The sequence below is a fragment of the Centroberyx gerrardi genome, chromosome 20 (genome assembly GCF_048128805.1).
Source record: "Centroberyx gerrardi isolate f3 chromosome 20, fCenGer3.hap1.cur.20231027, whole genome shotgun sequence".
Lineage (NCBI taxonomy): Eukaryota > Metazoa > Chordata > Actinopteri > Beryciformes > Berycidae > Centroberyx > Centroberyx gerrardi.
Window position 1 is genome coordinate 9,560,514 of NC_136016.1, and position 15,175 is coordinate 9,575,688.

The following is a 15,175-nucleotide window of genomic DNA, read 5'->3' on the forward strand; positions in this document are numbered from 1 at the left end:
TCGGCCACTAGAGGTCGCGTTTAACTCATTTCGAGACCACAGACAGAAACAGACGACCAAATACATTTGTTCTTTTAATTTTATTGTTTTAGGGTGCTTTTTAAAAATAAATAAATAATAATAATCGTAACTGTAACATATTGCTCAATGGAACCCAACACTGCACTAGCTGCCACTGTCTGTCACAGACTACAGTGAACGCAGTGTGAGTGTGAACTTCAGGCGCTATCGATAAAGTTTATTCAAATCCCCACTGCAGCAATGGCGGCTCCCATGTCCTGGAGGAGGCTGGTGTACTCTGTGTACACACCGGCCCTCGCCGGGGTCTTTACCCGAATATCTGACCGACTCTTTCGGGCACGGGACAGGAGGAGAGGGTAAGAAACACGGTTTATCCACAGACGACGGGATAACACCGCAGCCCTACTGCTGTAGTGTCACTCGGTGTCGTCCTGTTATGAAACAAGAGTCAAAGATGCCTTGCTAGTGCGTCCATTATCTGACACCCAGAGAGGAGATATTCACTCCCGGACATGTCCGTGCATGATGTGCTCTTTTTGCCTTTTTAATCAATCAATGATGCGTTTGCGGTAATACTGACAAAATGGATGGGCTCAATGGAAAGCCTGAAATATCGCCTAAGTTTGCACATTTCTGTCCGATAATGGAGCCTCGACCTAGTCAATGTAGCAGCATTGCATGTTTCAAGCGAGTACTATTTGGGAAATATCGCGGTTTACATAATTGCAGGATGGTAGCTTGATAACAGAGGCATAGGTCACATGGGTTACATAATGGCTGTCACGTTATCTTCAACAACTACGGACAACTTTCCTTTCCTTGTTGCTCCTGGCACGGTTCCTCGTCGTGACTTGATTCACTAATGTGCCTCAATTTGCCAACACAACACACACAACCGACACAACCGTTTTTCTACAGCAGTGGTTTTCAGTCTCCAGGCCACAGAGACCTGCTGGTTCTCATTATAACCATCTAATCAGGGACTGGTTTACACTTGGGATGCCAGGTGAAAGCAGTTAATTATCTGGTAGGATAGAAAACCACTGATCTGAAGGATGCTGTTTCACTCTCCAAAGCTCAGATAAACACCAACTAGTCACCTACATACTTGGTCTAGGTAGCCTACTACTCAAGTGCCAGTGTCCTGCAGGTTTTTGTTCCTCCCTAGTGGTTAACGAGCCAGGTCTGGCTCTACCTGACACCAGGTGTGGCTCATTAACCACCAGGAAGGAACAAAAACCTGCCACCGACCTCGAGGACCTGAATTGAACACCTAGGCTTTATCGGAAATGAGTGTGAGGTGTAGCAGATTAGATAGGGGCACGGGTTCCTGTTTCATATCTCTTCTCCTGAAAAGAAAACAGTTTTACACAATTAAGCTGATTGTTATTGTTGTGTATACTTATTGTTTCTGAACTGCTGAGAAGGCTGTTTCAAGTCAGCAGGGTCAGCTGGGTCAACTCTAACTTTTGGCATCAACAGTCATATGCTAAGTATGACTATTGATGCTAAAAGTTAGTGTTGAGAGTGTGTGTGTGTGTGTGTGTGTGTGGGTGGGTGGGTCCTTACTGTTAAGCCTCCTGAAGGTGTCCTGGTCCTAATTCACCCAATCTGTGACGGAAGGTGCCCACTTGATAACCTCCTTTTCCTCTAACATCGAAACCAGGTTTCTGCATAACCCAAAATAGCACAAGGGAAAGTCACATCACATACTGCGTTTTGGTAAATGCCTGTTAAGATGGATAGAAAATATGACAGAGATCAAGAGTGCCTTTCCCAGTTAGCTGAAGGCTTGTAGACTTGTTGGACGCTGTGGTCGAGGGGAATGAGGACATAAAAATGGAAAAGAGTAAATTCCGGCAACACTTGTAGTAGTAATAACAAATATTTAATGCGTTTTGGCTCATGGCCTTCATCAGGGTTTGAATGAGGACATAAAGAAACGAGATGCAACAGGTTAGATTATGTTCCAAATGGTTATTATGAGGAAGTAACTGCGTTTCTGTGAGAGAGAGAGAGAAAGAGAGAAAGAAAGAGAGAGAGAACAGACGGCATTCTGTCTATCACATGCTTCAAATCAGGTCAGAGGAATCTGAACGCACACACACACACACACACACACACACACACACACACAGATTGCAGTAATTTACCAAATAGCTCCTCTATTCATTGCAGTTACTATTTAGCCTTGAATTATTAACTTAGTCTCTAACCTCATTAAATCTAAGGAATGAAACTCTGTCTCAGTTAGTTATCATCAAATCACTGTTGCTCTCAACAACAAACAACAGTTTTCACATAGATGTTATTGTCCCCCACGAGGAAATCAGGCTAGGGACTCTGGATCGGCCCTGGTCCGTCCGCTCATCACGGACAATATCTCAGATGCCGCTGATCAGACTTTGATGAAACTTCAGGGAATGATGCGTCTCATTGCTCCTTTCTGCCATTTTTACAATGTTTGTTTACTTGTTGGACTTTGCCGAAACTCGGGAGAATGATGCATCTCACCACTACGTTCTCACATAAAATGACCCAGCCCAAGGCCAACGGGGGCACCAAATCATTTGTATGCTCATCCATGTGTCACGCGCAATATCTCAGATACCACTGAACCGATTTTGACAAAACTTGAGGAAATGATGCATCTCACTTCTGCATTCCAGCAATAAAAATTGGCACTGATTGGCCCAGACAGGGACTTCATCATACTTGGGGGACGACATGTTGACTGTTGCCTTGTTTTACAATTGGGACAGCAACTACAGACTATATATTAACTGTATATTTACACTGGGTGTACACAATATGAAGTCTTTCTTCCCCCTCTTCATGATTGTTTTTTTGGATTCATCTACTCAGTTTAATTTATAGAATCAGCATGCAGTCCTGATATTTTACTACACAGAGTGTATGTGTCCAGAGCCACTGGTTGATTTTGTATTGCTAGCCTCTGTGCTGAAATTAAAAGCTTGAACAGTGATCATATCATTTCAGAGGGTGCGGCTTATCTTCTGTCACTCTCACACTATCTTATCTTTTACCACTTACGGTAACTTTGAAAGGCTTTGGGGTCAGCTGAGAGGTCCATTAGATCTTCACAGGCCTATTACTAAACTATACTCCTTAGCGAACCTTTGTAGTTTGCCCCGCCGTAAAAGAGGGAGATAATTCAGCCTAAGCTATAGACATGAGGAAATTCTCTTTTACACAGCGGTTGAAGTTATGCCTTGTGTAATCTTAGTGTTTTTATGACAGGACCAGCCTGAACAAGGGGAAATCCCCTTTCTTTGTTTTGCTGCAGAAGTCCCAGCCCAGCGTAGTGGCATTGGAGCGGAGCCCAAAGCTGTGTTCGCTGTTCTAATATGATTTCTCCTGTTTGCTCTGACGGCTTCTCTCAGACGGTTTGTGTGGGTTACATCCAAATTCAAACCCAAACATAAACCCGTACTGCTGGCTCCTATTGTTGTTTTCAGACCCTGAACTTGGTGTGTGTGTTCTGAATGAATGCTGGTTGGTATGAAGATAAAGGAATGCAGTGGAATGACTTCTGACAGTCTGCCTGAGGGTCACAGCTATGTCTCCACCCTCTCTTTATTTAATGTGGTCGTATTGTCAGACCAAATTGTGCGATTGTGTAGCAGAGAGAAACGGGGACGGGGGTGAACTCAAGGACACAGACAGAGAAACCACACACAACATGAAAACCTCATGAATCTGTGTCTGGGTTTCAAGGTTTGGAAGGTTGTGTGCGCTTACAAGTATCAGTATCCCTGCATCAACAGCTATATCACCCCTCGTTGTTTGAAATCCTAAGAAACCACCGTAGGTAAGAGTCAACTCAGAGTGCAGATTGTGTGACACACTGTGGTGGATGAACAGACAAGAGGAATGCCACTCGCCTGCCATGTTGTGGGTTCGAATCTGGTTCACTTTTGCGAGACGTCCCCCATCCCCTCTCACACCTTCTCTCACTCTTGACTCTGTACTACCCGGTAAAGCAGAAATCGCCGTCTCTTTCAGGTCCTCGGTGCTGCTGCTGGCCCCGCTGCTGGCAGAAGCCGACCCGGCCCCTCCCCGCGTCTCCAAGTCCGCGGGTTCGGCCGGAGCTCAGGGCACAGACGGCCTCCACGCCCGCTTCCGATGGATGGCAGAGCATGTCCCCGCCTTCCGGGTGCCAGGCGCCCACATCCACATCCTCACCTCCCCCGACCAGTTCTACCAGGCTATGAAGGTGGGTGGGGTGGGAGCCGTGTCGAAATGATCTTTTTGGTTCACCCGCCAAGGGCTGGTAAACTGAAAATAATTACCTGCCTAGAACAATTTTTACAGGCCAAACTAATTAGTAATGTGTTTTGTAACCATACACATTTTCAATGCTATTTTATGTATGGAATCAGGTGCTGTGTGAAGCATTCAATAAAAAGTCAAAGTCTTAATTTAAAACTTGCTTACTCACTTATACAGTGGATCTTTTTTTGTCTTTGTTTTTTCTTATGTAGCCTCACACCTGCTATGTGTCGCCACATGGGAATACTGTTAAGTTTCAACTAAGCTAGTTAACCATCCAGGTAGCAAAGACACAGGAGGAGAAGTTTGCAGAAGTTTAGACGCTACCGCTTTGTAAGCCAATCAGGAGCCTGTTTGATACAGACCCATTGTTTTGCTTTGATGTGATTGGCTCAGGGTCAGACAGAGAGTACAGTGGTCAGCAGGGACAAAGTCTGAGAACAGGCAAAGACCAAAGACCATATAATGGAGGCATTCAAATATTATCGTCTCTAACAGTTCCCGTCCAGTGTGGCAGGTGAGCCTTATTGATTTATCCGCCAAAGACAAAGTTTACTGGCATTTGGCGCTTGGCGGGTGTCAATTTCAGACCCTGGGTGGGGCGTTTAAGGTGCTTCATGTAGCATTTAAAACATGAATAAAACATGCCACATTAATTTTGAAACAGTCGTATAATCACTGCATACCAGTGAGATAATCTCTCCCTCCATGTCGCACTCTGCTACGGCTACAGCCATTGTGAATATGGCTGTTGCTTATGCTGCGTTCGCATGATGTGGCAATATTTGTTGGAGCGACTTGATGTTGAACTTGGAAGTGTTCATGAAAGTGATGCACTTTATAAATATTTATTTTTCCATCCTCCTCCCTCATTCCCTTCCACTATTCATGGTGTTAGTTTTGATATATTCTTTACTAGAAAAAGGCATTTAAACACTAATTAAACACTTCAGTTTTGAAAAATTATTCTGTGGGGAACATACCCTCAAACCCCCCTAGCTATAATGCATCTTCATGTTTTTGTCACCTTTTTGACCCCTTGATGTGTTTGCATCAATGGTTATATGTGTGTGTATGTTTAAAAATGCTACACATAGCACATCTCAGGGTTCCAGTGAGTTCATCATGATCTGTGTTGTATGCAAAGTCTGCTGTGGGTGAGTGGGTGTGAGTGGGTGTGATACACACTTTAAAAAAATGTTGTTTTCCTTTGTTTTTCATTGATACTAAATTCCCAGAACCATGAGAGGTGGAAAGGTTGTTAGAATGGCATTGTACTAGATGTATTTATAGATCATTCATACCTCTCTACCACACACACACACACACACACACACACACACACACACACACACCTCATTCTGAACTTCTTAGTCACTGTCACCTGCCTTCCCTGGCTGTTTGCCCACACCCCTATATATTCACACAGTCATGCACAGTTGTAGTTTTGTGTTGTTTATTTTGGCAACAGTTAACAAAGCTTGTCGAATGTCAGTGCACCACGTCCTTTGCTATTGAGGCATAACAAGAGTGACAGCTTTTTTTTTTTTCTTTTCCCCTTCAGGCACGCATCAAGACCGCTAAGAGGCGAGTGGTGATGGCCTCGCTGTATCTGGGGACAGGTCCGCTGGAGCAGGACCTGGTAAGAATAGTGATGTGTGTGTGTGTGTGTGTGTGTGTGTGTGTGTGTGTGTGTGTGTGTGTGTGCGTCGGTGAGGGCGAGTTCACACCAAGCGTGTTTGGAGCAGTTTATAGCAGTGTTTACTCCTTTAGTTGGGTTCTTTTGGGCAGGTGAGAACAGTACCATTCGAACCCGGGTGGCACCAAATAATCACACTGAGACACCTGGAAATGCAAGACTCCATCCTCTTCTAAGTGAACTGCGGTCAAGCCCTGGTTCACTTGTAATTGGGCTGCGTGAACCCAACTTAACCAAATACAACAATGCAACAAAGTTAACTTTTCCACTATGGTTCGGACTAGAGAAAGCAAACTGTAGTTGTGATTGCACCCTACGTAATGATACTCAGGTCTAGTCATGTTTTGATGTCCATTTGACACTCATGACACTCTGTGCTTTTTTTGTGGTTCAGGTGGACTGCATGGAGGAAGCACTACAACGCTCGCAGGACGACAGCCACGCTCCGGACCTGAAGGTCTCCATCTTGCTAGACTACACACGCGGCTCAAGAGGTTTGTGTGCTCTTCCATGAGATCACCATGTCACTGGCTAGCTTAGCCCACCGTGCTTATCATCCCGACTCTGCTTTGTGTGTGTGTGTGTGTGTTTGCGTGCAGGCGAGATAAACTCCAGGACCATGCTGCTGCCGCTGTTGCAGCGCTTCGGCTCTCAGATGCGCGTGTCTCTGTACCACACTCCTGACCTTCGGGGGCTGCTGCGGATGCTGGTGCCTCAGCGCTTCAACGAGACCATCGGAGTCCAGCACATCAAAGTCTACTTGTTTGACGACAGCATCATCATCAGCGGGTACGTTAACTCGCTCGCACCAAGTTCAGGCCGTCTATATAAAACTGTCCCTCTCTGTCCTTCATCTCTCGCTCTCTGCCCCCCTGCCGTCTTTCAGGGCCAACCTGAGCGACTCGTACTTCACCAACAGACAGGACCGCTACGTGCTGCTGGAGAACTGCGGGGAGGTGGCCGACTTCTTCTCCGAGCTCGTGGGAGCCGTGGGAGACGTTTCCCTGCAGCTCCATCCTGACGACTCTGTAACCATGCTGGAGGGCATGGTGCACCCATATAAAGGTAGAAGCACAAAAGGAAAAAAAAGCATGTGTACACAGACCCATGTTCACCCTGTAACCTTTTTTAAATGTTTTGACACTTCATGCTCAGTTACGCTGGCATCAGCCGGGGTTTTCAGCTTGGGGAACCGATGGATTTTGCTAATGGAGCTTGAAAGCTTAGACAGGCAAATAAGTGATCATCAGAGAGACGGACTGTGTGTGTGTGTGTGTGTGTGTGTGTGTGTGTGTCAGAGAGAAAGAGAAGCTAAGTGTCGGAGAAAGATGGAGAGAGCTCTTGCGGTTGGCCAGCCATGCAGCCGGATGTGAACTTGTCAGGATTTTGTGCGCGCACGGACACACACACACACAACACAAGCGTACAGTGTGTGCGTAACTGGAGCGCAGACTGCCAGGATGTTAGATCGAGGGATGAATGACATCATGTCTGCAGCACTGGACCGCAGTTGTAACGAACACCAGGAATAGAGTCGTGATGTCACAGTGTTGCTGGAAGACGATATGGAGTGGGAACTGACACACACACACACACACACACACACACACACACACACACACACAGGCACAGTCATTCAGAGGCATGCAGAGACACTGAGTGAGGTTGATAATGAATGACATTTGGAAGGATGAGAGAGTAGACTTTCATCAAATAAAAGCTCTAGAGCTGAGGTTGTATTTCCACTCCCTTCCCTTCCCTATCCTCCTCTGTGATTCATGCCTGTAAAGTGGCTCCAGAAATTCAGGTATTAACCCTGCCGCCCTCCACACACACACACACACACACACACACTGCCCCGAACACCGTGATCCAATGAACAGTGTGACCTGCTCCAGCTGCACCCACTCACCTTTCTGTATGTGTGTGTGTACACATCATAAACCTCTGGCTACCAGGCAACCGGGAGGACTTCTCGTCCTCGGCCAGGAAGCGCATCATGGAGGTGGTGAACACGGCCCGCACGCGGCAACAGCTGCTGAACCAATCGGAGGACTCCGAGGACGAGGGGATGGGGGAGCGGGAGGAGGAGGGGGAGGACGACACGTGGGTGTTCCCGCTGGTCCAGATGAAGCCTCTGGGAATCCAGGTGGACGAGCAGGTCACACAGGTGAGGCTCCACACCCGACCACAAAACACATAATGACTACAACGGACAGTTCCCGTCCTCAGTTCTGATTGGCTGAGCCATGTTTGAAGCCAAAATACACAAACACACACCTGTGATTGCAGAACAGTTCATTTAAATATTTTACATTAGCACGTTCTTAAACATTTGCATTCTCTTTTCATTACAATAGTTCATTATTATTTATTTACCAGTGTTTTATAAAAGCAATGCACCTCTCAAGGCTGTGCTTCACGGTATTTGTTCCTGTTTTGCATCACGCCAACATTGCTTCATAATATTCAAGAAGTACGTTCTTTGATGTGATCACGGGCTGATTCCACTTCAACATTTATTTATGCCATATCAGTCAAATATATAAGATATAAGATAATTTGTCTTAATGCATGCTGGCTGCAAAACAAGACAGTACACACACTCAACATCAGAACATGATGGTGATGTGGCTGTGCACAAACTAGACAGCTGTTTCAAGGTACCAACACACGTGAATTGTTATTTTTTTCAAAGTAGTGCACATAGGAATAAAAACTAAAGAAAGATGATTGGTTTCCACACTAGTTAGCATAGCAACCAGTTCTATTTTTCAACATCATTGTTATTAGGAGCATGGCTGTAACGCCTCTATGAGTCGCTTGTCTAGAACTACCCGTGAATTTCCAAGAAATGCCACCATCCTGCCCAGCATATAACCTGATGCATAACGCATGATGTCAGTATCTACTTTAAGGAATGATTTGTTTCACTCTGTCTGAGACATTCATTCACTTTCTGTTTCACGTTGAACCTCCAGCGCCTGCTGACAGACGCAGGTGCTGACTCCACTGTGTTTCTGACGTCGGGTTACTTCAACCTGACCCGGGCGTACATGGGGCTGGTGCTGGGGGCCGGAGCCAGCTACCGCATCCTCACCGCCTCCCCAGAGGTCAACGGCTTCTTCGGGGCCAAGGGCGTCGCCGGGGCGATCCCCGCTGCTTACATTCACATCGCCAGACAGTTCTACAACAAAGTGTGCCAGTTAGGCCAGCAGGAGAGGGTGCACCTCCACGAATACCACAGGTCACAGTGGACCTTCCACGCCAAGGGTGGGTTAGACACACACATGCACACACACACACACATTCCTGTCCATATTAATGCTGACCATTCCCACAAACTGCATGTACATCAGTGTAGCCTACCAGAGAGATTATGAGCCTAGCCTGGGCTCAACATCCAATTTGGTTTTGTTTGGGTGAGTGAAAAGAATACAACGTATTACTTTTCCTGCACTGCTGTGCCTGCCTTGCGGTTGCAGCGGCATGTAGCGTGAGAGAGCATGGCTTGTACAGTCATTCTGTCATGGCCTCAGGACAAGGATGTACACTCACTCTCTCTCATACTTGGGGTTTGGATAGACGCTGGGGATTTCTGCATGTGCTTCCTTTTAGTTGTGGTTTGGGCCGACCAAAATCCCTACTGGAAACTGCTTGGATAATGCTCTTAAGCATTACCTCCTCACTCGCTCGCTCCCTCCGCTTGTGCTCTCCTACAGGTCTGTGGTATTACCTCCAGGGGCAGGATCGGCCTTGCCTCACTCTAATTGGCTCTCCTAATTTCGGTTACCGCTCAGTTCACCGTGACCTGGAGGCCCAAATCGCCATAGTAACAGCGAATCAGGAATTGCAGGCCCAGCTGCAGGAGGTAAGCTTTTTTTTCCCTTCCTTTCATCAAAGCCAGAATTGATGAGTCACGACTCTTCATATACACTCACACACACCTTTACTTCACCGCGTCTCTCAGGAACAGGAGATGTTGTACCAGAGGTCCACAGAAGTGTCCGGCTCTACGTTCGAGCGGCCAGACCGCCGCGTCAAGCTGTGGGTCAAGCTGGTCACTCCCCTCATCAAGAACTTCTTCTGAGACGCCACCAGGTGCTCAAACACGCCGACATGCACGTACTCACTAAACATGCACTTTATTTCACACTTATACAGATGACTGACTCTCAGCCTATACTAAACTCCTCATTTTCTGACATGTGTAGACAAGTACATACACACACACACACACACACACACACACACACAGCTAAGTTCGGCTAAGTTTATTTTTTCATCATGTTTTAAAATTTCCCCAAAACCATACGATTCCATGGTATTCTGCGTTTGTCTTAATTCCATTTTTAAACTCGCATTTTGCGAGTCCGTCTGTGATTTGTGCGAAGCGGACAAAACGGGGCCCCAGACTGTTTCATAAACACACACAAACTCTGTAAAACAGGCTGTGGTTTCTTAGAAATGTCTGCAGTCATTGTGGCGAGTCCCAAATCGCAGGCCCAGTCCTCGTCTTCCCAGCAGCCTTGCCCAAATCACCCAAGTGAGAGTAGGACAATGTGTCGGCTGATTCACTTCTGTCAAGAAGTGAGTCAGCGCGGTATTATGGTGATGATTTGACAGTGTGGTCGGGGTTTGTGCGAGTCGGGGATGCGAGGTCCTGTCAGGACTTGGTGAGGTATCAGTTGAAACGGTGCAGTCAGAGGGTTCAGGGGAAATCCACCCTTAACAGAATTAACATGCTATTATCTGGGCCAGTTCAGTCCACGTTAAACGGATCAGCTTTTTCTCTTGGCTAAGAGCTAGTTCTCATGTCATCCAGAGACCCAGAGCTGCTCCACTGGCAGTGAATCGGTGACTGTTTTTCGAAAACAAAGAATGTTTGAAGTTAGTCTCCCGTTCCATTCATCCCCACGGGGCGATGACTGCAGGAAGGCAGTAAAAAACACATAAAAACATCACCAAGACGACGCACTGCAAAAGGACGTGTTCATTTCTAAACACCCCGGCCCGTCATGGAAGCAGACTTTTCACCCCCTTCCTCTCCCCTTCCCATGGCTCAAGCAGCAGAGAAAAAAACGTCACTGGGGGTTTTTTTTTTCAGTCTGCAGGTGAAGATGGAGTGGAAGCCACCCAGCAGTTTTTTAGTTTTTTGTTGCAGAACAGGAAGTGTTGGGGGCTGGATAATGACGGTAAATAGGTGGTGTCTCTACCTGGGACAAGGACTTGAGGAAACAATGTGATTAATCTGCTGCCAGAAGGGAACAGTTGTAAATAGATCTGCCTGTCAACACGTGTGTATTACTTTCAAACACACAATGGAGATGCACAAAGCCAGACACAAAGATATGAAAAAAAATGAAATATGCACGCAAGAGCACATGCTCACGTTTGTTATTGGAAAAGTGAGGCGTATTCTGGAAGCCCTCGTGTTACCGGCACAGTGACATAAAGACAGGCAGCAGGACGGGTGTCACTGAGCTGTCCACCCCGAGTAACTTCATCCAACAACCAGGCAGCCTGTTAAATCTGAGCTCTGAATATATTTGGACAGCAGCACAGTAGGCTCCGTGCTCTTCAGTGTCAAATGATACAATGGCTGTGAGCTTAAAACACAGGCAGAGATGGGTCATTATCTTCTCTAAATCTTAGAGAAGATAAGAGATCAAGAGGAAAATCAGTATGAGGAAACAACTACTAAGTTATTTGCATCTGTGTTTATGCTCCATAGCAGGAGTATGATGTTTTGCAGTGCAGTCCACAGCTTAATACTTGTATGGCTATGACAGTGTTCATAACTTTGGCTGAGAAACAACCTGAAACTAACATGTCAGAACTGTTTCTGGGTTTCCTCTAAAACTCCATAAGTTTAGAATGTTCATTTCTAGAATGTTAGAAAATACTTTTGGCGCCTTGAAAATAGCTTTTCTCTTTTTTCTTTATCTTTTACAGATGCAGGATGTAGGGCTAATTTTGGTTCTGAGGGCGATTCCAGGAATGGCTCGTATTTGCATATTCATATCATGACATATGGAAATGTGCTGTAATTATAATTTATTTTGGGTAAGCTGAGCAAGAAGGCCAGGTGATGAATCTTCTTTTGTATTTACATTTTTCTAGCTGTAGGAGCAGTTTTCCAGCTGTGTGCGGGGCATCACAGCCAAATAAAGCACTTTTGAAATGGCGGACCACTCACAAACACTCATTTTTTAATTGTGCAATCAACATAGACACCAATACTCCCCAACCGAAACTGACTGTCCTATAACCTCCTACATACCGTGTATGTAGGAGGTTTTAGTTTCTAAAGTGATGGGCATAGATCCAAAGTGTCAACAGATAAAATAAGATAAAATAGGATAGTACTTTATTGATCCCCTTGGTGAAGTTCAGGTGCCACAGCAGCAATTGATGGACAATGCCAAGGAAATCAAGTACACAGTAATAAAAGAAAATAGGTACTAAAATAAAATAAAGGTAATGTAGATAATATACAACAATAGAGACAATGCAAACAATGCAAATAAATGCAAATAATAAATGCAGATTCGGATAAGTCCATGGATATATTCCAGAGGTACGTAATATCCATGTGCAACTTGGTCAAGAGTTCAGGTTATTAGTGCCGGTTAGTGTTAAGGGAAAGTGGGGACTAAGGGGCTAGGGTCCAAGTTATTGTGCAGGTTGGATACTGTTCAATAAATAATAAATCAGTGGATGCTATTCAAATATCTGTAACTCTTGATGTGAACCTACATTTAACAGGATCTCACAGCCTTTGTTTTGACTGGCAATCCTCAGCTGTTGACTGAAAAAACATTCTCCGCTCATATCTAATCGGTTTCAAATCTCAAGGGCGTCTGTTATACACAATTATCATGAGCAAACACAACCTGATTGTTCTCCCTATGTAATTGACAGGCAGTAACATCATAGCAAAATAACCACTTATGTCAACCATATATTAGAATATTGTAATATTGCATTGCCCACTTTCATATTGTGCTGGGCTTTGCACCAATAAGCTTTTCATGCATTACCTTCATTTTTAGATAGTGGAAAAATGTATCCTTCCATACCACTATAAAAGGACTGCTGATGTTTGTGCATTCACATTGATGGAAAACAAGAGATACAGACATGACAGTGAGGAGACGAGCCACACAGTGAGCAGCCAGTGGAACCTGTCTGAATATTGTCAGTTAGTCCCAGACTAGTTCAGCCAAGGAGATATTTGTAGACTAGAGAAAGCAGGCCTGTTTGTCCACTCTCACTCTCATGTGCTGAATCAATCTTCCATTGTAATCTATGTCCTTTAGCCCTTATCTCACGGTCTGACAGAGGAAAAAACAAAACGCAGCCCTCCAACAATAGCTTTGCTGGTTAAAAGGATAAAACGTCCTTATCGCCGACACAGGCTGTCTATTGTTAGAAAGTAGTGACAACAGGTTGGAGCCCCTCCAAACTCTTTTCACCGTCACACTGAAAGGCCCGTTCTGAGGTGCAGGCAGGGTCGCCCGCGTTTCAGCATTCCTCTGTGTGTTCATGCAGCGTCCGGATGAAGCGCCGAACACATCTGCTGTTACGGCAGGCAGCTGCTGTTGTGCTGGACTTGCCTGCCCTCTAGTGGAGCCACAGTGGTATTTCATGGTGGTTTTATACATCGACCTTGATTCTGCCATGAGATATTCCTCCTGCAGATGGCCACTATCAGAGTTCTGCCTTGTGAATTACTGTTGTGCTGAACATTTTGTCTCTGTGTGTGTTTGTCTGGAGGCAGGTGGCTTCTCTTTGGTCCTGAGGTTGAAGGTCCAGATGTTGGTGGGTCCAGTCAACGAGGGTCTTATAGACGGGACACTCGGACGCGCTCTCGGCCTCCATGAGCAACAACTTGACGAATATCTCCGGGCATGCTGGGAGTCTGAGTCTGCTCCTTCAGCCGCTCCTCTACTGAAACTCCTGTCTGCGTCCCAGAAAGCCCCAGTGTGCGCGCGCACACACACACACACTCACAGGAGCAGACCCTGTCCGAGGTAAATTCAAGAGGGAATCCTCATCATCAACTCCAGATCGTGTGACTGTTCATTGGACCTGTCTGTGGGTTACCTGTATATCCATTACTCCGTCAGACCATCTGGTTTACTAAGGCCTGGCTTCATAGCACTGTGGATTTCTGTCTTTGTAGTTGCATTAACTACCAGCAGAATCATTTCTATTACATATATTTCCACAAATATCTGTTGGCATATACAAGCGAGCAATAGGAACTTTGTGTGATGCAGTAATCGTTTTGTACATCAGTGAACGTTCCTGACATAACGAGTGGTGTGACGGCAGACAGGTGTGGCGACTCATTACAATCCCTGAAGGAGCCTTAATTATAGTTCTTGGAAGCTCTAACAATGTGTTTACTGCTCGGCCCACACCTCATACAGCCATCACCGTGACTGTACAGTGTCTGTGTATTATCTTTGTAAATTAAAAGGAAGATGTGGTGGGTTTTTAAAATGGGATTAAAAGTGTGACTGAGTTTGGAGCGATGGCTTTAACTAAACGCTTCAGTGTCAGCAGTTCATTTGAAGTCAATGTCAGTTTTTCAAGGTGCTGTTTTGAGTAGCAGGCAAACTACTGAACTCATGAATGAACCTTGGCTACACATAGACAAAATGAGACCACAAAGGTCAAAGGTCAGGACTAGGGTTTACATTTTATCTCGGCAAAAATTCTAGCCATAAATGAATTTGATACACAGTTTATACAAATACTTATTTGGGCTGGTAAAGCCCTCACTGCCTAATCTTTTTAAATTTACCAGTCCCGTTTGTGAAGTAAAAGGTCATTTTAGGCCCCGCCTTTCACACCAGATCATTTTCACATCGATACATTTTCTGTGGGCTTTGACAGTTCAACCTCTAGATGTTCCAACATTAACTTGGACTTTGCCTCCAAGTAGTTGTAGATCTCAAAACCTGTTTATCTATTTAAGCAATAAGCCACAAGAGGCCTTACTTTCTTTCGTCACCCTCTAAGCTGTTCCTAAATCTGTAAAACACTCTGAGTCGAGCAGCTAATTGCTTTTATAACACAGATAGCAGGAGCAAGAAATAACAGCGTGGGAAAATCCATAAAACCCTAAAACTAGAGTGTGCGTAAGAAAAG

The 15,175-nt window shown here is 45.4% G+C and overlaps 1 protein-coding gene across 2 annotated transcripts; it reads left to right on the forward strand.

Annotated features, from left to right (window-relative positions):
- The first annotated feature begins 261 nt into the window (after positions 1-261).
- Positions 262-14,555, forward strand: pgs1 (phosphatidylglycerophosphate synthase 1). 2 transcript variants are annotated; one of them, XM_071907888.2, is made up of 11 exons: positions 262-377; positions 4,048-4,258; positions 5,879-5,956; positions 6,408-6,507; positions 6,613-6,802; positions 6,900-7,078; positions 7,972-8,183; positions 8,995-9,286; positions 9,736-9,884; positions 9,984-10,114; positions 13,793-14,555. In XM_071907888.2, exons 1-10 carry the CDS (start codon positions 262-264, stop codon positions 10,101-10,103), a joined length of 1,647 nt encoding a protein of 548 aa, XP_071763989.1. In that variant the 3' UTR covers positions 10,104-10,114; positions 13,793-14,555. The 2 variants fall into 2 exon arrangements, with proteins under 2 accessions (XP_071763989.1, XP_071763988.1); XM_071907887.2 differs by having other exon boundaries at positions 13,797-14,555.
- The last annotated feature ends 620 nt before the right edge of the window (positions 14,556-15,175 follow it).

Coding starts and splice junctions, on each gene's coding strand:
- pgs1 (XM_071907888.2), top strand. CDS start 262: ATGGCGGCTCCCATGTCCTGGAGGAGGCTGGTGTACTCTGTGTACACA. Junction 4,259..5,878: donor AGTTCTACCAGGCTATGAAG/GTGGGTGGGGTG, acceptor TTTCCCCTTCAG/GCACGCATCAAGACCGCTAA. Junction 9,287..9,735: donor GTGGACCTTCCACGCCAAGG/GTGGGTTAGACA, acceptor GCTCTCCTACAG/GTCTGTGGTATTACCTCCAG.